The 27,609-nt window shown below is 40.6% G+C and overlaps 1 protein-coding gene across 7 annotated transcripts in view; it reads left to right on the top strand.

Annotated features, from left to right (window-relative positions):
* ulk4 (unc-51 like kinase 4) overlaps nt 1-27,609 on the top strand; it is a 428,124-nt gene that overhangs the window by 130,238 nt on the left and 270,277 nt on the right. For all 7 annotated transcript variants that reach the window (XR_007263863.1, XR_007263865.1, XM_048606245.1 and 4 more), the window contains 3 exons: nt 6,281-6,414; nt 23,113-23,234; nt 26,390-26,446. Coding sequence is in view for 5 of the 7 variants with exons in the window: in XM_048606245.1 (XP_048462202.1) it covers nt 6,281-6,414; nt 23,113-23,234; nt 26,390-26,446 (313 nt within the window). In the remaining 2 variants the exon portion in view is untranslated. The remainder of the gene's footprint in view (nt 1-6,280; nt 6,415-23,112; nt 23,235-26,389; nt 26,447-27,609) is intronic.

A 27,609-nucleotide genomic window follows, 5' to 3' on the forward strand; every position in this document is an offset into this window, starting at 1 on the left:
CTCATCCCATGACCAACCCTCCTTCTCATCCCCACCTCCTTGACCTGACACAACCTGTCCATCTTCTCTCCCACTTATCCGCTCCTCCCACCTCATTGACCAATCCCCACCACTGCCGACCTGCACTCATCTATCACCATCCCACCTACCTTCCCCAGCCCCACCCCTCCTCTCTATTTATTTCAGAGTTCCCTTCCCCCTCTCCCATTTCTGAAGAAGGGTCCCGACTCAAAACATCAGCTTTCCTGCTCCTCTGATGCTGCCTGGCCTGCTGTGTTTCTCCAGCTCCACACTTTGTTATATTGCAGTGATATTGGCAGGATTGAAGTGACTTTTTCTAAATTAATTACAGTGGAAATGTTGAGAACAATATGGATGGTATGGATAATGTTATGTAAATTTAAGAAATGATACATGAATTTATCTGTGATATTATCACTGCATACATCAAGTTTCTAAAAAGTTAAGTCTCACTGAATGTGAATGAAGAGAATGATAAAACCCAAAATTTGTAACAATTCCAAAAGTATTACCAGTATTTTTGTTCTATCAAATCCTTTTCCATAGTTTCTAATAATGAGGAAATATTGAAATTTTGATTTTCTGTTGTTGATGAAGTAAGTGTTTTAAATTGCTGTGTTATCAACAGAAGAGAAGCATGAATAATGAAGAAGAATCCATGAGGCGTGTTTAGACTCTATCTATTTGTAAACATTTTGTCAGACTCACATTTGTGATCTTGATAGAACATGGAATAATAGCCAGTGTTTCCATGGGAACACTGTGTATACTGCTTCATCAGTATGTCACAGTCATCAGCCAGCAACTAATCAAAAAAGTTTTGAAAACTCAAGCACACTCTTTTCACTCTTCTCATTAAATATTCTCATGACCCCAGAAAAGGAACCAAGTATGTCCCACAAAAAACAAATTTATAACAGCGATGGGCTGCCTTCATAGGCATTGAACTCTTCTCATTCCTTCTACTCTTAGGAATTTAGAAGAATGAGAGGTGATCTCATGGAAACAGCTGGGATTCTTAAGGACCTGGATTATACAACCTCACATCCCACTTCCTGTAAAGACTCCATCCCATTCATTCAGTTCCTCTGTCTCTGTCGCATATGTTCAGATGAGGCCACCTTCGACAAGGGAGCCTCTGAAATGTCCACCTTCTTCCTCAACTGAGGATTCCCCAGCTCTGTTGTCGACAGGAACAACCCATCTCCCACATGTCCGCCCTCACCCCTTCTCTTCCTTCCTGCAACAGCGATAGGGTTCCGCTTGTACTTACCTACCATCCCACCAGCATCAACATCCAGAAGATCGTCAGACACCATTTCCGCCACCTCCAGCAAGATGCCACCAGCAGACACATATTCCTCCCCCAACCCCCCTTGTCCGCCTTCCGCAGGGATCATTTCCTCTGGGACACCCTGGTCCACACTTCCTTCACCCCCAACACCCCCCACAGCCCTACAGCACCTTCCCCTGTAACTGGCAAAGGTGCAACACCTGCCCATTTACCTCCTCCCTCCCCAGTATCCAAGGGCCCAAACATACTTTCCAGGTGAAGCAACATTTCACCTGCACTTCTCAGAATCTAGTCTACTGCATTCGCTTCTCACAATCTGGTCTCCTCTACATTGGGGAAATGAAGCATAGACTGGGTGACTGCTTCACAAAACATCTGTGTTCTGCTCACAAAAAAGACCCTGAACTACCTGTTGCCTGCCACTTTAACGCACCACCCTGTTCCCTGGCTAACTTCTCTGTCTCTGGCTTGCTGCAGTGTTCCAGCGAAGCTCAACGCAAGCTGGAAGAACAAGACCTCATTTTCTGCTTGGGGACCCTGCAGCCCCCTGGACTGAATATCGAGTTCAATAATTTTAGGACCTAAACTCTCCCACGTCCCAGCCCTCTACCCAACACAGCAGGCTTTGTTACCACATAGCCTGCCATTACACACCACCTGTTATTAGTCACTAATAGTCCCCATTAACAACTATTCACCCTCTCAGCCTGATCGTTATCAACCTTTGGCCTGTCCAACTGCTCTTGTCTCTCTTTAGGCTCTATTCTATTATTTACTCCCTACCCCATTCCCCTCCCCTTTTTTTCTGCATATAAACTGACGTTTTCCCAGCCACCATCATTTCTGAGGAAGGGTCAATGGACCCGAAACGTTAACTCTGTTTTTTCCTTCACAGATGCTGCCAGACCTGCTGAGCTTTTCCAGCAACTTTGTTTTTGTTCAAGATTCTTAAGGGGCTAGACAGGGCAAATGCTGAGAGGATGTTTCCCCTCATGGGAGCATCTAAGACCAGAGGATTTAATCTCAGACTAAAGGGTTGCCAATTTAAGACTGAGATGAGGAGGAATTTCTTCTCTCCATTTTGCCCCTACAGTCTCTGCAGCAGAGTTCCAGAGTCCTTCTATATGTTGGAGGCCAAGATAGATAGTTTCTTGATAGGGCAATCAACAGTTAAGGGGAAAGGGCAGGAATGTAAATAGGAGGAATAATGGATCAACCATGATCCTACTGAATGGTGAAGCAAGCTCAACCAAGAACAACCGATACTTGATCCTGTTTCTATTGTCTGAGGTCTTTCTTGTAACATTATCTGTAATATAGACTGAAGTAAATAAGATATTGCTTCAGTTTTTTTTGAGTATCTTTTTAAAACATAATGATTTGACTTTTTATACTTTTACTTAACGTCCCGAGGCTGAAACACTTGGTTGTTGCCTGCCTCTGTTCCAACACCTCTGCTTTTGTACAACTTGTCTCTCATATTAGGAATATAGGAAAAGGAGTAGGCATGTAGCTCTTCAAACCTGTTTCACTATTTAATGAGATCATGGCTTCTCTGTGGCCAACTTAATACACCTGCCTTTGGCCCATATCCTTTAATGCCTTTGCTTAACAAAACTTTATCTGTCTTAGATTTAAAACTCTAGCTCTGTACTTGATCTTGATTTACCATGTGCAACTTTACAAGAGATAGACTAATGCTCCATAAACTTCAGAAAGCACATTATGTTTACAGTGAGCTAGACACACCATATCTAAATTTGAGTTTTGATTGTTTTTTCAAAGAAAAGAAGTTACATTTTGAACGAAAAAGAGAGGAACAGTTTCTAATTATCACCTTTGTTAATACCCAAGTTATAATGTGATTGAAACTGAAAGAACTGTGGATGCTGTAAATCAGAAACAAAATCAGAAGTCGCTTGAAAAGCTCAGCAGGTCTGGCAGCAACTGTGAAGAAAAATCAGAGTTTACATTTTGGGTCCAATGACTCCTCTCATGCCTGCAATACCAACAGTGGTCACCAGTGGTGCAGAATTGCTGCAGTAACTATTTGCCTGAATCATAAAACAGTTACAAAGCACTATAAACAATAATAACAATTATTTTACTCGTCCAGATACTCGATCTTCTATATTTCTGCACCAAAGCGCTATAATTTAGAGTTCGCAAGTTGCTCAAAAGATTTCTAGACAGCTGGTGTTTCCCTACAATTTGTTTTCGCACGAGAGAGGTTACGTTGTGCCAGTTTTTGATTTATTTGTCCCGACTATAATTTTATGAAAATCTTATATTGTGGAAAACATTATCTTTATCTTTATTGTTACTTATAAACTATAACACATTTATGGAGGAAGATAGTGTTTTCATTGCTGTTGTCAATATAAATCAAAAAAATGAGAATGAATGGAATCTGATTATGAATTATCGACTATCAATATGCATTTAAAGTATGCTAGATTAGCATAACTTTGTCAGGGATAGTAAAAGTTAGTTTTAATGAGCCCTCTGTAACATCCAGGAATTTTGCTAGCATACAACAGAGTAAGTTCCTTGATATCTAGTCATTCAGAATTGTATTTTTCCATGTGATCCATGTGCTATAAATCTCATAATGCCATTTCTTAAGATCTAACTAAGTAATGTTACTGTGGAATTGCTTCCTCCTATGTTTTCCTCCTCCTCCCAGCTGATAGTTTATATGAAGAAAAAAAAACCTGATCCTAATTCTGCAAGGCTATTGCACTTCCCAGTACATTCCCTGTCATATCTCATCTTATCTTCCAACCTGCTGTCTCTGCAACAACCTGATACCCTTTCTCGAGGCCTCCGCTGCCCGTCACTATTACTTTACAAATAAGATGGTTATCAAAATTTGGCAACAACCCTCCCCCACATCATAGCTTATGAATTTTGAGGCATCTAGCTTCCAGCCACAACTTGCCTTAACAGCTTATAGTTCGTGAAAAACAAACATTTGAGTCAAATTTCTAACTATCTTCAATTGTACATGGAACAGATGATGTGCATTTGAAAAGTAATGTATTCACAGTTGATCATTTTAACATTCTCTTCCTCACAAATATGAACAATTTGAGATGAGACTGAACATTGCTATGCACTCCATAAGTTCAGTTGTTAATCATAAACTTTTAAACCAGCCTATTTGGGCATATTATGACATGCCTGACATCACATCTTACAGGGGGACTTGAATCCAATCTTCCAGTTCAGAAATAGGGGGAATATTTTCTAATCAACCTATTCAGAGATGTTATTACACATTCCAGAGCAGGTGGGGCTTGAATTCAGGTCTCTTGATTCAGAGGCAGGGACACTGTGTTAATCATATCCATTGTATTCAGGTGGTCAGCATTAATTGGTGGCTCATCTGTGCTTTCATATGGAAGCAGGCTGAATGACAGATTTTGCTTGGAAATGTAGAGTGCTGTAAACGCAATGTGTGTCTTTGTGAATAAAAGCCTGGAAGTGAATGAAGATTATGCTCTAGTGTTCAATCCTTGCCACCTAGATAAGAGAAATTTGCAGCATTAACATTAAACATTTTATTGGTAATGTTCTGTAGCTTTGTCCAAAACTGCTTTGTCAAGATTACAAAGATGTCAAATGACAGCATAAAATTCAAGGATATTGCACAGGTGGATAAAGATCAGTTCTATGTAGATGCTTCCAAATCAATATTACCTTGACGGGATATAATCATAAATCAGATTGTGGCAGATTATATTGAGGACATTAACAGAAACTAAACATCTGTTGGATTTCTACAGCATTGGTAGCTTTAGGCCATATTTCAGAATATTCTCTTCAAGTAATCCTGCCATGTAAATGGAACATTAGCTAAAGTTTGGTGGGGGTGGTGCTTTATAATTTAAAATTGTAATTTGAATTTTGATCTTAATTTAAAATTACATTTATTAATGCAACTATTTTTGTGTAGTTAGTACATATATATTTATTTGTGATCATATTCATGGTGAAAATATTATGTTTGTATGTTATGTGCAGTTGAATGTATACACTTAACGGTAAGGTCCTGGGCAATGTTGCTGAGCAAAGAGACTTTGGAGTGCATGTTCAGAGTTCCTTGAAAGTATAGTCACCGGTAGATAGGACAGTGAAGAAGGTGTTTGGTATACTTGCCTTTATTGGTCAATGCATTGAGTATAAGAGTTGGGAGGTCAAGGTTGTGGATGTACAGGACATTGGTTAGGCCACTTTTGGAATACTGTGTGCAATTCTGGTCTCCCTGCTATAGGAAGGATGTTGTGAAACTTGAAAGGGTTCAGAAAAGATTTACAAGGATGTTGCCAGTGTCCGAGGGTTTGCTGTACAGAAAGAGCTGAATAGACTGGGGCTATTTTCCCTGGAGTGTCGGAGACTGAGGGGTGACCTTATAGAGGTTTATAAAATCATGAGGGGCATGGATAGGGTAAATAGACAAAGTCTTTTCCCCAGGGTAGGGGAGTCCAAAGCTAGAGGGCATAGGTTTAAAGTGAGAGGGAAAAGATTTAAAAGGGACCTAAGGGGCAACATTTTCATGCAGAGGGTGGTGTGTGTATGGCATGAGCTGCCAGAGGAAATGTTGGAGGTTGGTACAATTGCAGAATTTAAAAGGCATCAGGATAGGTATATGAATAGGAAGGGTTTAGAGGGATATGGGCCAAATGCTGGCAAACAGGACTAGATTTATTTAGGATATCTGGTCAGCATGGATGAGTTGGACCAAAGGGTCTGTTTCTGTGCTGTACATCTCTTTGACTCTATGATTGCTAGGAAATTATATAGCATGTGTGTTGTAAGATAAATTTATGGGTTAGATGACCAAAAGAGAGGATTGACTATGTGTAGAGTTAGAAAATAGGGATTATCATGAGAAATCTTTCAAAGCTAACATATTTCAATATTTGTCATTGGTACTAATTGACTCTCTTTTGTTAACTGCAGGTTAGTGATGTATATTGAAAGAGACAGCAGAAAAGCCACACAGGGAAAGGAGCAGCAAAACAGCAATGAATACCTGTCTAAATGCCTGGATCTGTTAATCTGTCATATTGTCCAGGAGCTGCCAGGAATTATAGGTAAGTTGAACAAATAATGTATGAAATGTGCAGAAGAGTAGCTTACTAACCATATTCTGACTCTACATTTTGTGCAGTTTATGTAGAATTGTTATTGTAATGGGGTGTCTACCTCCATTAACAAGAATGCCAAGTTGTTTGCATTACAGCAGATATCCTGACACTTGAGACATCAACAGAAACCCGGTAGTCTGAAGGAGATGCAAGTCAAGTAAAAGCTTGTATTAAACTTACTTAAACAGCTTTACATTCCAAAATAAATATGGCATAGAATAGGTTATAGTTTAGTATAGTGCAGTATCTTCAAATATTTTTTAAAGTTCACTGAATTATTTTCAAAGATACATGGTTCAGATGGCCATAACAATGCCTTTTATTCATCTTTGATTGGAAGTGTACTGGTTTTAACTATCTACAAAGATGCTTTTTTTAACTTAAAGGCATGACATTGGTTCTATACTGCTTTGTTGCACACTTGTACACTTCCTGAAGACTGACATTAATCTAACGTTAACAGAGTTTAAACATCACGAAATGATTTACTGTATTAGCAAAACCTGGACAATTTTCAGTGCATAGGTTCAGGAGAATATGGTCTACATGGAACCTGACCATAGCTCCTTAAAGGGACTGTTGAAATTTTCCACAAAAAAAACTTTATTAAGAAGAAAGTATACATAATATACATAACTGAATTTGTGTGCAATGGAATACTCCTCCCAGATCTATCAGGCCTAAAGTTCCAGAGTAGGGATCATTTCCTATACCTGGTTTGGCCTCCAGTACAAACCAATTTCAAGTCATTTGTTTCAAGTCGTTTGTTTCAAAACAAAAACATTTCGAATTTGTTATGAAATCATTGCACAATTTGTGAAATAAAAGTACTTCTGAGTACCATTCAAGCTATACTTAACCACTTGTTACTCTAACTAAGAGAGATGCCTGTGGTCCATTTTGGACTGTTAGTTTAGTTAGCTTAATAAATCTAATTATTTACTTATAGAGAATATCTTGGTACATTAGAATTGATGATATGTTGTGAACACTGAGGTAATGTGCATTTCGGATGCGGTATAATTTGCAGTCTCTGGTTTGGCTCATTTGGGGTTGTCAATGTACTTGCACCGATAATGATTGTTCAAGTGGAGTTGGAATATTCTCCTTCATTAAGTGGTAAGGAAAAGAATGTTTGTGATTCTACTTTAAATCCCCAAGATTGTAAGAGTTTCTTTTGGAATTGCCTGCATCATCTGGTTTCCAGTAATAACTTCATTCAAAAGTTTCCTCGGTTAAATGGGGTGTAAATTTCTGAAACATGAGAATAAATTTAAGATTAACTGTGCAGATCGTAAAGTGTATCATCGCAATGATGTGTAGCGTTTTAGTGTGTACAGATGTTTTGATGACCATGGGCTGGTTACAGAAGGCATATCTCAACTTTTAACTCTTCTACATCTGAAATAGTACAGCATTGATATTTGAAGATGTCAATCGCAAAGTAACTCTGCTAAAAAATTGGATGTTGTTTATCTTTGATCTTAATTACACCTGATCACGGTATAGCTCAATTATTTGGTTAAAAAATCTGTGCTGTGAAAATGGAAGTAAATCAAAAGGCTAGAATCCAGAGATTCAAATTGACAGCTCCAAACATGGCAGAGTGCCATCAAAATGTTATCTCTACATGGAAACTCTACTTGACATTTAAAGTGTGGTCTCACAATTTTTTTTCTGATATTCAAGCATGGATTTTTAAAACAATGTAGAGCTTCTCGGTTTTTGAAAAAATGGCATAAATTGTCCAAAAGAGAAAGTCCTGACCCCAAGCATGCCGCCTACTATATTTGCGGAGGCAGAAATGGATTCAGGACAGGAGGTGCGCATTTCCGGAAGATAGTTACTCGTATAAATCAGCAGCTGCCTCCAGTCATGTGTGATTTTGGTGAGGTAGGAGTGCAAAAACATGATGTTGATTAAACCTGGTCTGAACTTTGTGAGTTTGATTCGCTGACCAAGATTCCCTTTTGGAGAGGTAAGATAACATAAGACCATAAGATATAGGAGGAGAATTAGGCCAATTGGCCCACTGAGTCGGCTCCGCCATTCGATCATGGCTGATATCTTACTCAACTGTATTCGCCTGCCTTATCCCCATAGCCCTTGATCGCTTTACTAATCAAGAACCTGTCTATCTCTGTCTTAATTGCACTCAATGATTTGATATCCACAGCTTTCTGCAGCAATGAGTTCCACAGATTCACCACTCTCGAGCTGAAGAAATTCCTCCTCGTCTTAGTTCTAACGGATCGTCCCTTCACACTAAGGCTGCACCCTTGTCTCTCCTACTAGTGGAAACATCTTTTCCACATCAACTCTATCAAAGCCTCTCAGTATTCAGTTAAGTTTCAATGATATTCCCCTGTCATATTTCTCAACTCCAGTGAGTACAGACCCACGATCCTCAACTGGTCCTCATATGACAAGTCCTCCATCTCTGGGATCATTTTGGTAAACCTCCTCCAAGGCCAACACATTCTTACTTAGATGAGGGTCCCAGAACTGCTCACAGTATTCTAAATGCAGTCTGACCAGAGCCTGATACAGCTCAGTACATCCCTGTTCTTGTATTTTAACCATAAAATTATAGAGTCATACAGCATGGAAACAGACCCTTTGGTCCAACTCGTCCATGCCAACCAAGTTTCCCAAACTAAACTAGTCCAACTTGCCTGTGTTTGGCCCATACCTCTCTAAACCTTTCCTATTCATGAACCTGTCCAAATGTCTTTTAAATGTTGTAACTGTACCTGCCCATTTGAAATGAATGTGAACATTAAAGGGGAGGCAATGCCATGAGGTATCATCACTATACTATTAAACCAGCAACCCAGGCAACATTCTGGAACCTGGGTTCAAATCCTGCCATGACAGATGGATTTGAATTCACTGAAAATCTGGAATTAAGAGTATAATGATGATCGTGAAAAGTCGTTGATTGTTGGAAAAATCTTTATGATCTATTATGATCTGAAACCTTCCCTAACGTCCTTTAGGGAAGGAAACTGTCATCCTTACCTGGTCTACATGTGACTCCAGACCCATAGCAATGTGACTGACTCTTAACTGCCCTCAGGATGGGCAATAAATGCTGCTTGAGCCAGCGATGCTCACATCCTGTGAATGAATTTAAAAAAACATTGTATTTGTCTTCCTAACTGTCAACTGAACCTGCATGTTAACTTTAAGAGAATCCTAAACTAGGACTCCCAAGTTCCTTTGTGCTTCAGGTTCCCGAAACCTTTCCCCAATTAGAAAATAGACTCGGCCTCTCTTCTTTCTACCAATGTGCATAACCTTACACTTTCCCACATTGTATTCCATCTGCCACTTCTTTGTCTACTCTCCTAGCCTGTCTAAATCCTTCTACAGCCTCCCTGCCTCCTCAACACTACCTGTCCTTCCAACTATCTTTGTGCCATCTGAAAACTTAGCAACAATGACCTCAGTTCCTTCGTCTAGATTGTTAATGTATAACGTGAATAATTGTGGTCCAAACAGTAACCCTGCTGAACTCCACTAGTCACTGGCTGCCATCTGAAAAAGACCCCCTTATTTCCACTGTCCACCTTCTGTCAGTCAGCCAGTTCTCTACCCAGCCAGTACCTTGCCCCTAACGCCATGGGCTATTATCTTATTTACCAACCTTCCATGCGGCGCCTTGTCAAAGGCCTTCTGGAAATCCAAATAGGTCATATCGACCTGCTCTCTTTCATCTAACTTGCTTGTTAGTTCCTCAAAGAATTCTGACAGATTTGTCAGGCATGACCTTTCCTTGATGAAGCTGTGCTGATTCAGCCCTATTTTACCATACACTTCCAAATACTCCACAATCTGATCTTTAATAATGAACTCTAAAATATCACTGATAACCCGTGACAGGCTAACCAGCCTATCATTTCCCGTTTCTGCCTCTGCCTTCTTAAACAGGGGTGTTATGTTTGCTACTTGCCAGTCCTCTGGAACTCTTCCTGAATCAAGTGATTCCTGAAAGATCACCATTACTGGCTCCACAATATCCTCAGCTATCTCCTTCAGAAAGTTCAGGTGTAATCCATTGGTTCAGATTATTTATCCACCTTCAGACCCTTCAACTTCCCCAGCACCATCTCCTTAGTAATGGCCACTACACTTACCTTTTCCCCTGACTCTCTTGAAGTTCTGGTATGCTATGGGTATCTTCTACAGTGAAGACTGATCCAAAATACAATGATCAATTCCTCCACCATTTATTTGATCCTTGTTACTATTTCTCCAGCCTCATTTTCCAGCAGTACAATGACCATTCCTCCCTCTCTCTTACCTTTTATATATCTAAAAAAGCTCTCACATTCTTCTTTTATATTACTAGCTAGTTTACCCATATATTTCATCTTCTCCCCACGTTATTGCTTTTTCAGTTATCCTCTGCTGGTTTTGAAAAGCTTCCCAATCTTCTAGTTTCCCTCTAATCTTCACTGTTAATCCTCATTGTATGCTTTTTCTTTACTTTGATACTATGCCTGACTTCCCTTGTCTCATCCCCCCACTTAGTGTATTTCTACTTCCTTGGAATGGATTTCTATTACGCCTCCTGAATTACCACCAGAGACTCCTACCATTGCTGCTCCATCGTATTCCCTGCTGGATTTCCCTTCCGGTCAACACTGGCCAGCTCCTACATCATGTCTTTTGGAGTTACCTTTACTCAATTGTAATACCGTTACATCTGATTTGAGCTTCTCTCAAACTGCAGGGTGAGTTTTACCATGTTATGGTGACTGCTGTCGAGGGGGCTCCTTCACTTTAAGCTCCCTGATCAAGTCTGCATACAATCAAGGGTTGGCTTGAATTGGCATTGGGTGGGAAATGGCCATAAGAATGTGTACAGGGCATAGGTTGTCATGGAGCTCATGAGATGGCATACATTGGTAGCCTGTGTGAAGTGTGTTAGGGATAAGGGCTGTTTTATGTTTTATTCCTTTATAAAGTTTGGTGCAGCACTGGAGCCCCAGGGTACATCATCTGCGCAGAACGCCTCTGTACGCAGCATCCTTCTCATTCATTCCAGAGTGACCCAATCTCATTCCCAGTAAACTGCACTACCACAGTGGAATTCCAACTTCCCAGGCAGGTCTGCAAAGCCAGAAGTACCCCAAATATCAGTGTCCATTCCGGGCAAGAAAATTCAGACTTCAAAGGTTTGATTACTGGGGTAATTTTTCAAATGAGGGTTGGTCTTACTTAGTTGTTGACACTGCAGTTAGAATTTTGTCCAAATTTGGAAACAGATGATCCATTTGCACTAAAAATTGTTCTTCGAACAAACATTGGGATGAAAGCTGCTGAATTACTTCAGAATATGTGGAACACAAATGGAAATTTTCTCCAGGAAAGCAATGCAAAGGAATATTTATTAAACTAAACTGTATAGTTTTTTTAATCACTTTAAAAATAAAATGAACAGTCACAAGAGATATAAAAATACGATAGAATTGAAAACAGAAATTGCTGGAAAAACTCAGCAGGTCTGGCAGCATCTGTGAGAGAAAGCAGAGTTAACATTTCGGGTCTAGTGACCCTTCTTCAGAACTAATGAGATTTTCCAGCAATTTCTGTTTTTGTTTCTAATCTTAAGCATCTGCAGTTCTTTCGGTTTTTGTTTTCTATAGAAACAGTTTGTTGCTTCGTGCTATTACTGGTTTTGCAGTATTTTAATTAGTCTGGCTTTATTTACTATTACAGTCGGGTAAGATTCTGCCCCACGCTTGCTGATAAGTGTATTTTTCTCTTTTTTTCTTCTACTCCTTGTCACATTACAAAATTAATGTCAGTCCCTGGCCAAGCCTGCTTATAACTTAGAAAATAATATTAAATATTTCTTTAATTAGTATTTATGAGTTTTATTTTCCATTTTGAGTCTACTCTAATAATGGCACACAGCCTTGTGAGGGAAATTATATATTATGGTATAAAAGGGACAGTAGTAATGTGGATACAAAATAAGCTGAGTTATAGGAAACAGAGAATTATGCTCAATTGATATTTTACAGGCTGAAGGAAGGTTTGTGGTGGAGCTTCCCAGAGGTTGACATTGGGACCATTGCTATTCCTGATAAATGTTAATAATCTGGATCTTGTGTGCGACTGTGACAATTTCAAAGGTTGCAGGTGGCACTAAACTTGGACAAGTTGTAAACTATGAGGAGGACAGTGTGGTGCTCCAAAAGGGCGTTGGCAAGTTGTTGGAGTGGGCGGATAGGTCACAGATGAGCTTGGGGTGACACGGTGGCACAGCGGTTAGTACTGCCACCTCACAGCATCAGGGACTTGGGTTCAATTCCAGCCTTGGGTGACTGTCTGTGTGGAGTTTGCACATTCTCCCCTGTATTTGCGTGGGTTTTCTCTGGGTGCTGTGGTTTCCCCCCATAGTCCAAAGATGTGCAGGTTAGGTGAATTGGCCGTACTAAATTGCCCATAGTGTCCAGTGACATGAAGGCTAGGTGGATAAGTATAGGGTGAGTCTGGATGCGATGCTGTTCGGAGGGTTGTTGTGGACTCAATGGACCGAATGGCCTGCTTCCACTCTGTTGGAATTCTGTGAGCTGCAAGAGGCAAATTTTTATCTAGAGGGTGGTATGTGCCTGGAATGCATTGCTCGAAGAGGCAGTAGAAGATACAATAGCAATGTTTAAGAGGCATCAACAGGGAATAGAGGGATACAGACTGCATAGAAGCAAAAGTTTTTTAGTTTAGAAAGGCGTCATGTATCAGTGCAGGCTTGGTAGGTCAAAGGGCCTGTTCCTGTGCTATGCTGTTCTTTAAACAAAGAACAAGAGGGCATAGATTTAAAGTGATGTGCAAATGAAGAAAGGGCAATGTGAGAAAAAATCCTTTTTCACACAAAGAGTAGTTAGGATATGCAGTGTACTGCCTGGAGACACGTTTAATTCAGGTGTTCAAGAGGCATTGGATGATTATTAGGATAGAAAAGATGTGCGGGGGAAAAGGCAAGAGTTTGGCACTAGAGTGAAACAGTGCAGGCATGATAGGTTGAATGGCCTCCATTTGCACTGTAACAATTCTGAGATTCTGTAAATAGATTTATTGGCATTAACATAGTTTGATGAAGTATGGAGCAATCCTGACTTGAATATCCTTGTTAGTAGTCCTATCCAATGATCTTATTGCTAAAGGTCTGAGCAGTTAAATTGTGAATATAAAATATCCTTTCTCAGACTGCAACACTTCAGAATATGTTCGTCTGATTCCCTGAAATGCCCCATTTCTCCATTTTGCTCTGCAGCAAAGTACAGAGGCGATATGAGCAAATTACTGCGGATGAAGAGTCATCTAGACTGGAAACGTTAGCTTGCTCTCTCTCCATGGATGCTGTCTGACCCACTGTGATCTCTAGCACTTGTTTTCAGTACAGAGGCTGTACGTTCTTTCCCTTCCCTATCCTGCAGGCTAAATTGACTCAAGGGTCAATGTATAAGTTTCTCATTTTCTAATTTCCCATTCATTGAGGCTCTGGGACTTATGGTGCAGAGGTTGTATCCCTCTTCTGAACCAGGAGGCCTGGGTTCAAGTGCCACCTTCTCCAGAGGTGTGCATTAACATCTGTAAGCAGGTTGTTTAGAAAATATCTTCATTTGAGTCTGTCATAAAAGAGGGCATTCAGGTTTATTTCAGATGCTCACTTTCTTGATCCACCTGCTGTTTGGAAGGTATATTATTGTTCTTTAAATCCCATTTTACCATTCCCATGCCCCATAATTCTTTTAGGGTGATTTGCATTGGAACTGAGAGTAGAGATGACTTACGAGCTATTTATGTCATCATGTATTTGTGAGAAAGTTGTTAACTACTTGATTCACTCCCCCACATGTTACTTAGATGAAGTTGAATGTGATTATTCTTTCTACCAATTATGAAACTAGACTATTCTAATGAGAGTTTCACCAGGGTGAGTGGTGCTGTGCAGAGGATCTGAACATTTACTCTGTTTGTGGCTCTGACGAGTTTCTAGATCAGATTAATCCTACTATTTAGTTTCTTCTAGGGTTCTGGAATGCTGGCTAAGAGGTATGGAGTGATTAAGGGAGAGTCCTTGAGTAGGGATGTCGAATGGGATTTATCCTCAATGTTATTTAATTGCTGATTAGTGTTTAGCTGGAAAGTTGAAGCTTGGGATTGTACATACTGTTCTCTGGAATTCCTAGTTATACAAACAATATCTGGGACTATCATTGCATGGGATGAAACAATCTTGGAAATCTTTTCCAGACATAAATGCCTGTTCTGAGCTGATAGCTTGCTGCTATTGCATGTGCTTTATGTGGTCTTAACAACTAATACCTTGGGAGGTGATTCCAGCAATACAAAAATGAAAGTTAAAAAAATTCAAGTTGGGCAACAAGTTCATTTCCTATTAGTGTTTAGAGATTATTCCTGTGCCAGTGTGTACATGGCCTCCATTTTCTCAAAGCAGATGGTGAACTATAACTCTTGGCACTGCCAAGGGTAATCAGCACACTGGGGACTGAAAAAAGAACTTTTTCAATGGAAGTAGGAGTAGTATGAAAGAAAGTAAAATAAACTTGAAGATATCTGAGTGGCATCAACAGCTCCTGTTGCATGTAGATTTGTTTACCCTCTTAGTGGATGAGTGGATTGATCTTCCCCAGCTGGGAACCAAACTCAAAAGCAGCAAGAATTAGAGAATCAGCACAACATTGTTGTTAACCCTATCTCCAACCTGCTCCATTTGGGTACAGCTCCCATTAGCAATGGCAAATTTATCTTATATCCTGCCCACTCTAATATTATTGGCACAGCAAAACTTGGCCTTTATTCAGCACCTTCCTGTAATGATGCTAGCTGCCAGGCAGCAATGTGAAATATTCTAATGATCTGACAGCTTGAGGCAGCAAGTGCTTGTGCACTTGAGTTCCAAGCTGCCTTCAGAATAAAGTCCTTGAGTTTTCCAATTTTGTTCTCAGTTATTTTTTCTTAATTCAATTTCATATGAAAGGTGAACAAGTCATCAATTGTTGACATACGCTTTGTTAATCTTTAAAGATATCTGCTCAACCCTTGTATGTTATTTCCTCTTGGCCCGCCTCTTGATTGTCTTTCACTTGGAGATTCTGGAACTTCCTATTTTTGTCTGTTTCGTTCCCCTGCACTAACTTGATATTTATGCTGCCACATCCTTGAAATACCAGACTGAAGTCTTTGACGCAGCAGGGCTGTTGGTAACCTATGGGTTTGTGTGATGCCAAGATCTTAAAAAAAACTCTGTACAAATGTTTTATTCCTCTTTGGGTAATGGCCTTTTCATTTGTATGTGGAACTTGAATCCTATTCAGAGCGTAAGGACAGCCATACACAAGCAATCAAGTGTGCATTCAGTTTGTCTGAACAGTTGCAAATTCTATTGTTAAAACTTTAGTTTGGGATTGCTAAACGGTATTATTTTGATAATTCAGCATTACTGGGTCTCTAGTTATTGTTCTTTTCTTCAAACTACCTCAACAATATTTATTTGCTCAGATTGCATATTGACATATTTTATTAAACTGCAGCACAGGTTGTGGATACTGAATCAGAGTTAGAAGAAGAGTTCAAGAAGTTGGTGGATTTTCTGGTTGATGTTGCTTTATTTGAAGGTGGAAGAAGAGTGAAGAAAAGTGAAGCAGCTTAGAAAGTGAATCGCAGACAGCAGATGCATAATAACTGAAAGCTATATCATCAAAGGGGGAAATGCAGAGCAAAAAGGGTTCAAACAGCAGAGAGTGCCAGAAGGAAGTGGGATTGAAGGATAGAATGGAAGAGAATGTGGTGAGAATTATTCACGAAAATGAGACTTTTTTGAAAGCAATGCATTGGGGAGCCACGGTCATTGCCATCGATGAGGTTAATAAGTATTTGAGGATTACCGGGATTTGCTAGGTATTCTGAGGGGATGTTATTATTTGGGAGCAATCCTGGATAAAGGTTCCTAAGGTATGATTGAAAACAATGCCTGTACTGTGGGTACATGTTTGCCCTCTTTAGACATAGGAACAGGAGTAGGCCATTCAGTCTTTTGAACATGTTCCACTGTTTAATGAGATCATGGCTGATTTGTGACCAAATTCCACATACCTGCTTTTGGCCTATATCCCTGAAGATGCTGAATGCTGAATCACTTATCTTGTCTAGTTGGCAGGCAGGTGGTGGGGAGGGTTATAGCAGGGAACAGGAGAGATGCATTCTTGGTGACTGTAGAATCGGCAGAGTACTCCTTCTCTTGGCTCCATAGGAAGGTTTTTCTATTAATTTAAATTACCTTATGTTGACAGGCATAGGATCCATTGAGGAACTCAGTGCGGAACAGACTTACCACCAGTATACCTCATCCTAAGCAAATTCTCTAGGCATAACAATTGAATTTTGCTGCTAATTGAAATGCCAGGACATTGCAATCAGGAACAGAACAGCTAGCTGTGGGACCAAATTTGTTTGAATGTCATTAGAACAGTTGAGTCTCACAACTGATTGAAATACCAAGAGATTGAAATGCTAGGAGATCACAGAGTCAGGAACAAAACAGAGTTGAATGTCACAGCTGACTGTCTTGTTCCCTGACTGCAACATCGTAGCATTCAATCAGATGGGACACTCAGCTGTTCTACAAGTGCCCAAACAGAGTTAGATCACACAGCTGTTATGCTTCTCAACTCTGACGGACTTGGGCTTTTAACAGTTGATCTGAAAATTTATGACCCAAATTCCAACTGGCACAGTCATGCCCGATCTATTTCACACCTTTGCTAGCATGAGTGCATCCATTCACTAAACATGATTAAACATCTATCGCTGCATTAACAGTTTTCACACTAGATGGATTAAGTAGTCTGTTGACAAATAAAAAAGAATAAATCCATCACTAAGGTGATGGTTATGATAGTTGCGATAAATTATGCTTTTGATTGAAATTGATAACTCATTAGCTCCTAGTAATTTAAAATAAAAGCAAAGTACTGTGGATGCTGGAAATCTGAAATAAAAACAGAAAATGCTGAACAAACTCAGCAGATATGGTAACATCTGTGGAGGGTAAAATGAGTTTCTAATTTGATACAACTCTTCATTAGGACTAAATGAAAACTTGAAAGAACTGTGGATGCTGGAAATCAGAAACAGAAATTGCTGGAAAATCTCAGCAGGTCTGGCAGCACCTGGGACGAGAAATCAGAGTTAACGTTTCGGGTCCAGTGACCCTTCTTCAGAACTGATCATAGCTTGGACAAAGTTGTTTTTTATGCAGAAGATATGATGGGAGGTAGGGGTAGTGGGAATAAGAAATAAACAATGGGTGAAGGTATAGCCCAAAGAAAGAGAAGAACAGATGATCACAGGAGTAGGATCACGAGGAGAATGAATACAGGGGCTAACAATGGGTAGTGTGTAATAGGAGACCATGTGATAACAAAGCCTGGTATGTGGGAGTTGGGCTAAGGACAAGGGAGAAGGTGTCTCAACCCTTTGGCACTGACCTTCGTTAGTGCACTGCAGCAAGGCCAAACAGAGATAACAAAACAGAAGTTGCTGGAAAAGCTCAGCAGGTTTGCCAGCATCGGTGAAGGAAATATCAGAGTTAATGTTTCAGACTCGGTGACCCTTCCTTTGCCAGTGCTGCCAGATCTGTTGGGATTTTCCAGCAACTTCTGTTTTGTTTCTGACAGCATCCACAGTTCTTTCAGGTTTTGCTGAGACAGAGATGTTGGCCAGGGAACAAGGTGGTATATTGAGTTGGCAGGCATCTGGAAGCTCAGGGTCTTTTTTTTTTTGCAAGCAAAATGAAGGTGTTCTGCGAAGCGGTCACCCAGTCTACGCTTTGTTTCCCCATTGTACAGGAAACCACATTGTGAGCAGTGAATACAATAGACTTGATTGAATGAAGTGCAGGCAAAGCGCCTCTTGACCTGGAAGATGAGTTTGGGCTGTTGGATACCGAGGAGGGAGAAAGTAAACAGGCAGGTGTTACACCTTCTGTGGTTGCAGGGAAAGGTGCTGTAGGGTGTTTTGGGAATGAAGGAGCAGTGGACCAGGATGTCACGGAGGGAATGGTCCTTGCAGAAGACTGACAAGGGAGGAGAGGGGAGTGTGTGTCAAGTCGTGGCATCCCACTAGAGGTGGTGAAAATGGCAGCTAATGATTCTCTGGATGAGGATGCTGTTTGGATGGCTATGTGAGGACAGAGGGGACCCTATCACTGTTGTGGGAAAGAAGAGGGGCTGAGGGCTGAAGTTCGGGAGAAGGAACAGACCAGCTGAGGGCCATGTCAACGATGGTACTAAGAAAGTGGACATTTTGGCAGCACCCTTGTAGAAGTTAGCATCATCAGAACACATACAACGGAAATGGAGAAACTAGGAGAATGGAATAGAGTCTTTATAAGAAGTAGGGTATGAAGATGTATATTCAAGGTAACTGTGGGAGTCAGTTTGTTGAACACTGAACCTTTCTTCTGTCGCCTTCACGTCCAAGCCCACTTCTTAGGACAAGAGTCCTCTCCAACACTCTCCCTCCGCCAGGACCACTCCCTCTAAACTTCATCAAGAACTGTCGACATAACGTTGGTCACCTATATTTCTCTGCCACCCCACCCCCACCCACCACCCCCACCCATTCCAACCAATCTTCCCATGAACTGATTGCACTCCGTGCTCTCAGATCCAACCTGACTTTATAATTAAGCTTGCTGACAAGGGTGGTGCTGTTGTTGTCTGGCGGACTGACTTCTACATTGCAGATGCTGAACGCCAGCTCGCAGATACCTCCTATCTCCCCCGGACCATGACCCTGTCATGGAACATCAGGCTACCATGTCCACAATGGTCACTAACCTCATTTCATCTGGTGATCTACTCACTATTGCTTCCAAGCTCAGTCTCCCACCCCTGCACAGCTCGCTTCTACCTCCTTCCCAAAATTCACAAATAGGACTGCCCAGGCAGACCATTCTTTCTGCCTGTTCCTGTCCCACAGAACCTCTCTTCCTATCCCGTCTCAGTTTTTGTCTCCCTTGTCCAGTCCCTTCCCAATTACTTTTGCGATTCCTGTGGCTCTTCATGTCAGTTTCCGATTTTCCAGTTTTCAGGCTCCAGTTGTCTCCTCTTTACCATGGACATGTGATCCTTTTACGTGTTCACCCCCATCAGGATGGTCTCCGGGGTCTCTGCTTCTTCCTAGAAAAAAGGTCTGAACATTCCCATCCACCAACTCGCTCTGTCTGGCTGAGCTCGTCCTCACTCTGAACAACTCTTAACTCTTCTCACTTTCTTCAGGTTAAAGGGGTGGCCACGGATACCTACGTGGGTCGCAGTTTTAAAATTTATTTGTGGGGTACATGGAACTTTCTTTCCTTCTGACCTATTCCGGCCCCCACTTACAACTCTTCCTCTGGTATATTGATGATATGATTGGTGCCGTTTTCCTCTCCTGTCCGGAATTGGAAAAGTTTATCAATTTTAGTTCGAATTTTCACCTCTGTCTCACCTTCGCCTCCATTTCTGACTCTTCCTTCCCTTCCCTGACATCTGTTTCCATTTCTGGAGATGGGCTGGCCACTAATATCCACTACAAACTAACTGACTCCTAGAGTCACCTTGACTATACATCTTCACATCCTAGTTCCTGTAAAAACTCTATTCCATTCTCCCAATTCCGTTGACTCTATTGCATCTGTTCCAATGATGGCAACTTTGACAAGAGGGTCTGCGAAATGTCCATGTTCTTCCTCTGCCAAGCGTTCCCCAGAACTGTAATTGACAGGACCCTCAGCCAAGTCCGGCCTATCTCCCACATTTCAGCCCTCACCCCCTCTCTTCCCTCCGACAACAGCGATAGGATCCCCCTTGTCCTCACCTACCATCCCAACAGGATCCACATCCAGAAGGTCATTAACTGCTATTTCTGCAACCTCTAGTGGGATTCTACCACCAGACACATATTCCCCTCCCTCACTCGTCAGCCTTCTGCAAGGACTGTTCCCTCTGGGACATCCTGATCCACTATACCTTCACTCCCAACAACCCCCATAGCCCACGGTACCTTCTCCTGCAACCACAGAAGGTATAACACCTGGCCCCCTACTACCTCCCTCCTCAGTATCCAAGGGTCCAAACGTATCTTCCAGATGAAGCAGTGCTTTATTTGCTCTTCACTAAATGTAGTCTAGAGCATTTGTTGCTCACCATGTGGTTTCCTGTACTTTGGGAAAACAAAGCATAGACAGAGTGACCACTTCACAGAACACCTTCTTTCTGTTCACAAAAAAAATAGACCCTGAGCTTCTCGTTGCCTGCTACTTCATCACACCACCTTGTTTGCTGGCTAGCATCTTTGTCTCAGGTTTGCTGCAGTGCTCTGGTGAAGCTCTGCGCAAGCTGGAAGAACAGCACCTTATTTTCTTCTTGGAAACTGGTCTGAATATGGAGTCCAACAGTTTTAGGGCTTAAGGCACGTTCTCCCTTGTCCTTACTCCAACCTGCACTTACCAAGCCTTGTTATCATATCGTCTCCTATTACACACTACTCCCTGTTAGCCCCTAGAGTCTACATTAACAGATAATCATTCTCCTTGGCTTGCATTATCCACTCTCTTGTCCAACTGTTTTTCTGTCTCTTTGGGTTCTAACTCCCCCTATTATTTACTCCATACCCCCTCCCCCCATCCTATCTTCTGCATTAAGAAAAAACTTTTTCCTAGCTACCATCAGTTTCTGAAGATGGGTCACTGGACCCGAAATGTTATCTTTGATTTCTCTTCACAGTTGCTGCCAGACCTGCTGAGATTTTCCAGGAATTTCTGTTTTTGTTTTTTCATTAGGACTGATGCAAGCATTTTATTAGGATAATGCTCCTCTATCTTTGCGCTGCAGCGCATCTGGCAGGTGCAATAGAACAAAAAGGGATGGACACATTTTATCCAGTTTTGGATGCAAAAATGGCACAGGTAGCAAGCCAGCCATGATAAATTCAGATCTGAATTTATTTATAAAGTCACAAAAGCATCTTCAGTCAAATTCCTCCCTTAGGTTGGTCACAAGTCATATTTACATATCCCTGCTATCATTTTCAGTTTAGCCTTTGTCAAAAATCTGAAGTTGTTTAATGAGATCAACAGCAAATTTCATGGTGAATGATTGGTTTCCCAACTGTTCAACAGTGGACCAAAGTGTTGGAGTTTCTCTCTGGAATGGTTCTGCAAGGCATCCAGTAGTTTCCACCAGATCTGGGACAATGCGCATGCTTCATTCTCCAACCATTTCCCTTGCACAATTGATTGTCATTCAGAAATTAGATTATATCAATGCTACTTAGAGGGAGAGGAGTAGGAAGAAATTTAAATGCCAGTGAAATGCAATGTTATCACAGTATAAGTTCAGGAATTACAATCAAATGAGTCATTATCCTATCTACTGTAACTGAATGCATCACCCAGAAAGGAAATACCTTGACCTAACAGGGCAACATTATCTATGGCAGTGTCTGTGGTTCTGAAGAAGATATTAAATCTGTTTCTCTCTGCATAGCTGCTGCCAGACCTTCTGAGTTTTTCCGCTACTCTTTGTTTTTATTTCAGATTTCCACAATATTTTCTTTCTATTATTTGAGGCATCTGATTCATCAGGGAGAGTGTGGCAGAATTGTGAAACATGCTGCAGGAAAGTCTGTAGACCTAGCAAAGGCAGAAACTCCTAATGAAATTAAGCAGGGGAAATTGTCCAGTGTCTTGGCAAATACTTTTACCTCAAATCAACATCACAAACATTATCTGGTCATTTTCTAATTGCTGTTTATTGGAGCTTGCTGTATACAAATTGGCTGCTGCATTTCCAATGCTATAACAGTGATTACAAGAATACTTAATTAACTATAAAGCACTGAGATTTCTTGATGTTATAAATGGTGTTTTAGATTACAAGGGGACCCTGATTTACAGGCATCCGACTTGCAAACATGCTTCCTTTTAAGTGGTTGTAATTTAAAAGTCTCGACATACAAACATTTCCCCTACTTATGAGCAATTGCTTTTCATTGCCCTGCATTGTGTTTGGACTTGTGTACAAACCAACTTGCGAAAGAATCTAGATCAGAACCCATTCTCAACCCAGGGACTATGTGCAGATTTGAATCTTCCACACTCGCCTCCTTTCAATTTCAGAACACATCCTCTGGTTCTAATGTTCTAGATATGGTGAAACTTATTATAATGTTCTACATATTTAGTTCATTTAGATTCTTAAAAACAAAAGTCTGATTACTTGTCAGTCTTTTTCAGTGAGAATATGCCCAATTTGGATCATATCTACTTCTCATAGTCCAAATACTTCATCCCCAAAGTTATTCTGGTGGCTGTTTTTCTATCTTTAAATAAGTTGAAATGTGAAATATGGCCAGCAGTGTATGTCATTAACTCTATTTGGATACCAGAATGATTTATAATTTTGTAGGTTTGCTTCACAATTTCAGATCAGTATTGACCCTTGAAGACCTCTGATGACTTTACTAATTTATCAGATTGCTAAAATAGCTTCCATTTATTATCAATCATTTCATTCATGGAGCTGAGCTCATTAACAACTCAAATTATTTATCTAATAGGTGGTGTTCTCTCTGCACTGTGTAATGTTTCTGGGCGCAAGCATCCATCAACAATTCAAGCAAAACATTTGAAGACATGTCTACCCCTGATGCCTGTTATGCTCCATCTTGTGACAGCTCAGGTACTCTAATTGAGGCACTCATCTGGTAACTGAGAAGAGAAAAAGGTTTGATCATTGAAGGCTCCTAATGGTGAAGAATCGAATTTAATTTCTGTGTTTCTCTCTCTCTCTCTCACACACACACTCTCTCATAGCCAACAAATTAATTTAAATAGTAAGCACAAACCTGTGCATTACCCTGTTATATCTGAAACATCCCCCTACCTTGTAGTTCTGCAAAATGGAAGATAATCATGCAAATCTCCAAACGATTCTCATGTTTGTGTGGAAATTGGGACTGAATAACAAAGTAAACTAAATGGCCCAGATCTTACCTTCAGAGGAGTTGTCTGCCAACTTCTGGGCCAGGAATCTTTCCAGCTGAAGTAATCTACTCCAGGCCATGAATCCAAATGAGAATACTAAAAAGAACCGTGGATGCTGTAAGTCAGGAACAAAAACAGAAGTTGCTGGAAAAGCTCAGCAGGTGTGGCAGAATCTGTGAAGAAAAATCAGAGTTAGCATTGCAGATTGGAACTGATGGTAGCAAGGTAAAATGTCATTTTATATGCAGAAGACATAAAGTGGAGAGGGGGTAAGGAGTAAATGATAGGTGGTGTTAGAGCCCAAAGAGAGAGAAGAACAGTTGTACAGACAAAGGAGTTGATAATGATCTGGCTAGGAGGGTGAATAGCTGTTAATGGGGACTGTTGGTGACTAACACTAGGTAGTGTGTAATAGCAGTGTGATATTTGTCCAACCATTCTTCTCTTTGGGCTCTATCCCCAAGTCTTGTTTAGTCCTTACCCTTTCCCCCCACCCTATCCTCTGTATATAAACCGACATTTTCCTCGCTACCATAAGTTCTGAGGAAGGGTCACCAGATTCACAACGTTAGCTCTGATTTTTCTACAGAGGCTGCCAGGCCATGAATCCATGTAACTTACAGCAAAATGGATCAACATTGAAACAATACTTCTTTTCCATGACAATTCCTGTGGTTTTCCAGGTTTAAAGGTCAAGAAGCCACTTTCACACCTACTGAAATAAGGCAAGTGTGAAAGGTAAGTAAGGGTGTACAGTGACAGGTGGGTGAATAATTCAGGTGGGCAAGGGGTTAAGTGGGTGAGGGGTTAGGATAAAGTGGTGGGTAAAAGGTTGAGTGAGTGGAAGATGAGTGTTAAGTGTAAGTTGGGTTAGGGTGGAGGCAGCTGTGGCTGTTGGGACTGCCTAGACGGATACTGTTCCAAATGGGGGTAATCAAAGTCAAAAATCACAACACCAGGTTATAGTTAAACAGGTTTGAAATCACAAGCGGTAGGAGAGCAGCCCTTTCGTCAGGTGCAGTGAGAGGATAGCACACAGACAGTTTACAGGCAGAGAGAGATCAAAAGATCATACAACTGGTGCGAGTGGAGTGAACAAACCTAAAATGGCTCACTGACTGCCTCCTGTTGAATCTTTAATCATTCATACATTCCTGCATTCTGGAAATTGCAGAAGAAGTGTATGGAGAACTCTGTCAGAAAGGAGATGCAAGTTTTGATAGATTCTAGAATTTGCATCTTAAATCAATTTCAAGTCACTGCCCTGAGATAATTCAAAGATTTCATCAGTGTCTGCCTAACTTTCCAAACAAACAGGCAGAGCAATAGGAATATACAAAAAGGTGACATTTCAGGTCAGACATTGAATTGTAGGTATAAGGCCTTGTCCAGAATTGGTCTCAGTTTGAACCTGGAATCAGGCTGGTTTTGTTCCAAAAGCAGGAATTTAAGGGGTTGGTAAGGGTGGATGTTCAAGTACAGTAATAGCTTTCTTGTTTTCAGTTCAGAAGTCTTGAAGGCAAAAGTAGTAATTACATATGGTCTCAATATAGTGGTTTCTAAATGCACCTTGAGCCCATATTTCTAACTGTACTGTCACAACTCTAAGTTGTTTCTGCTTTGTGGAAAAAAGTACCAAGGCTAACACCAGGAAATGACATGTATTGGAAGATATTCAAAGGCAGGAGGTAATTGAGGCAGGAACTTTGTGAAGGGAAAGAACATTCAAAGCCAATTCCATTGATTTGCTTTGATCTACCGACTTGAGTTTTTTTAAAATTATGTGGTGAACAGTTTATTTTTGGTGATGCCAAAACTAAAGTTTGAAATAATCATGTGCAAAACAAACCAAATATGCTTGTTAATGGAAAGTGTTAAAATTCCATCAAATTGTAAACTTACTGTTTCATTGCTACTTCTTTGAGACATTCCTAAGAACCACTACTTTGACGAAACATTTGTTCATCTGGCCCAGCACCACCTCAGTATTAAAATTAGTTTTCTAATGCTTCTATAAAGCATTTTACTGCTTTAAAGGTACTACACAGATACAGTTTGTTGCTGAACTCCTGTGGTGTTACAAACAGTGAATCAAAATGAAGGGAAATATTGTAGTTAAGCAGTGATTTGGGTCAGGGAGTGTTAGAAGTGGACCAAGAACAGGGAATAAAAAGATAACAGATAGCACAGGAAAAAGATTTTGCAGAGGTGGGAAGAGGGAGGAAGAACAGGAGAGGACCAAGGAGTCGATTGGGTTTAGATCTTATGCTCCCCATTGGTGAGTTGAAGGCAGGTAAAATCCAGCATGTGGCCTTCTGCCTGCCTATCTACCCTGCCCTGCCCCCAACCTGACTGAAATGTAAGTGATATGTGGGTATCCTATTGGGCCGATTGACCACTAAAGGCTTGGGTTGTTACCTGCAGTGAAGGGAGGCCCAAACCATGTGGGAAACTCAGCAGCTTCAGCTGTAGGGGCTGAAATTGGACAACGTGCTGGCCTTCTTTGGAGGCACTTGGGCTCAGCAGTGCTAAGTCCCTCAAGATCATTCCCTCTCTTCAATCCTCCCCATGGTGTCTCGATCCCAGCCTCCCAAACCCCAATCCACTGGTGGCAAACATTAGAAAGGTAACTCATTGAGATGGAACATGATAAAATAGTCCTTGTTGAGAAGGTTTGGGGTGCTCAATTCAGCATTCAATGCCTAGCGAGTTGAAACAAAGTAAAAGTAATTTACCTGGGCTCTGCGGCAAACCCAATAGCTGTAATGGGATCTGTGCTGCTGAGCACGACAGTGTTGTGGATGCTTAAGATTTTGCAGAAATATGAACCATGAACAATCTATTTTTCAGATATTTAGACCCCAGATTATCACTGAGGAATTTCTTGTCAACTGTGGCGCATTGCTAGTAAGTAAAGAATTACCAATCGCTGTAATTGATTTTCCAATAAAAGGAAAAGGAATTGGCTTGGGTTTAAATATTATGCCTGATGACATCCCAAACTATTCAGAGCCAATCATTTACTTTTGACACCCACAAGCCATAAATACAAGCTTAGGTAAACAATTGATCTATTGAAGAATTACTGCATCCTACATTAAAGAAATAGAGTAAAGCTATCCACTCTTCCATAAGGAATAAATAAAAAAAGTTTACTTTTATAATAAAGTGTTATGAATTATCACACTGTAGTCATAATAATTGCTGCTCCTCCATACAAGCTTATAGACTGGTTTCTGACATTTTAATGTATCTGCACAACTTCCATGGTATTTAGTGACACCACTATTCTTCCTCCGAATGAGAATAACTATGTAATTCCCGTTCAGTCAAATCTGGACTGACTGTTGTGTGACTGGGATGGATTCTGTTAACATGACTTGCATGTAACTATCCATTACTTATTGAATTTTGATAGAGATATCACCCTGCTTTTATCAGGAAGTGTTGCTATAGTTTTGATTAGGAGTTCAACTTCCTTTAGTTAGTTCTTTTAAAAAATAGACTGTTGACTTTGCTGTAGTGCACATGCAAATAAATTACTGAGTAAATAGAGTTTGCCAGCAGTAAGATATGCTAATTGCTCCAAGTCCTTCCACAAGTTCAACCCCATTTCCCACTCACTGATACAGAGCAACTCATCACCTGGTTTAATTGTATTGCAGCAGTTTTCACAGCTGCTTCACTAACTTCCCATTAAATGAATTTTTGAATGGACTGGAATATCGAAGCCACTTCTAACTATTGCCTTTATAAATATTTAAAAACACTATTTTTGCAAATCCTTGACTTGGCATAAAAATGAAAATATGATTATAAACTGCCTGAATATTGAATTCAAAAATTGGGTCTTTAGTTCAATAATGCTGGAAATCAGAAATTGCTACAGAAACTCAGCTGGTCGGCATCTATGGGGAGAAAGCAGAGTTAATCTTTTGAGTTTCGAAACCTGTATTTAGAATTGGTAGAAGCTACGAAAAAAGTGGTATTTATGGTGCAAATGGGGTGCTGGGAAGATAAGCTGATAGGTAGAGATGGAACCCAGAGCGCATGAGAGAGAGAGAGAGAGA

Source organism: Rhincodon typus, chromosome 2, assembly GCF_021869965.1.
Source record: "Rhincodon typus isolate 14 chromosome 2, sRhiTyp1.1, whole genome shotgun sequence".
Lineage (NCBI taxonomy): Eukaryota > Metazoa > Chordata > Chondrichthyes > Orectolobiformes > Rhincodontidae > Rhincodon > Rhincodon typus.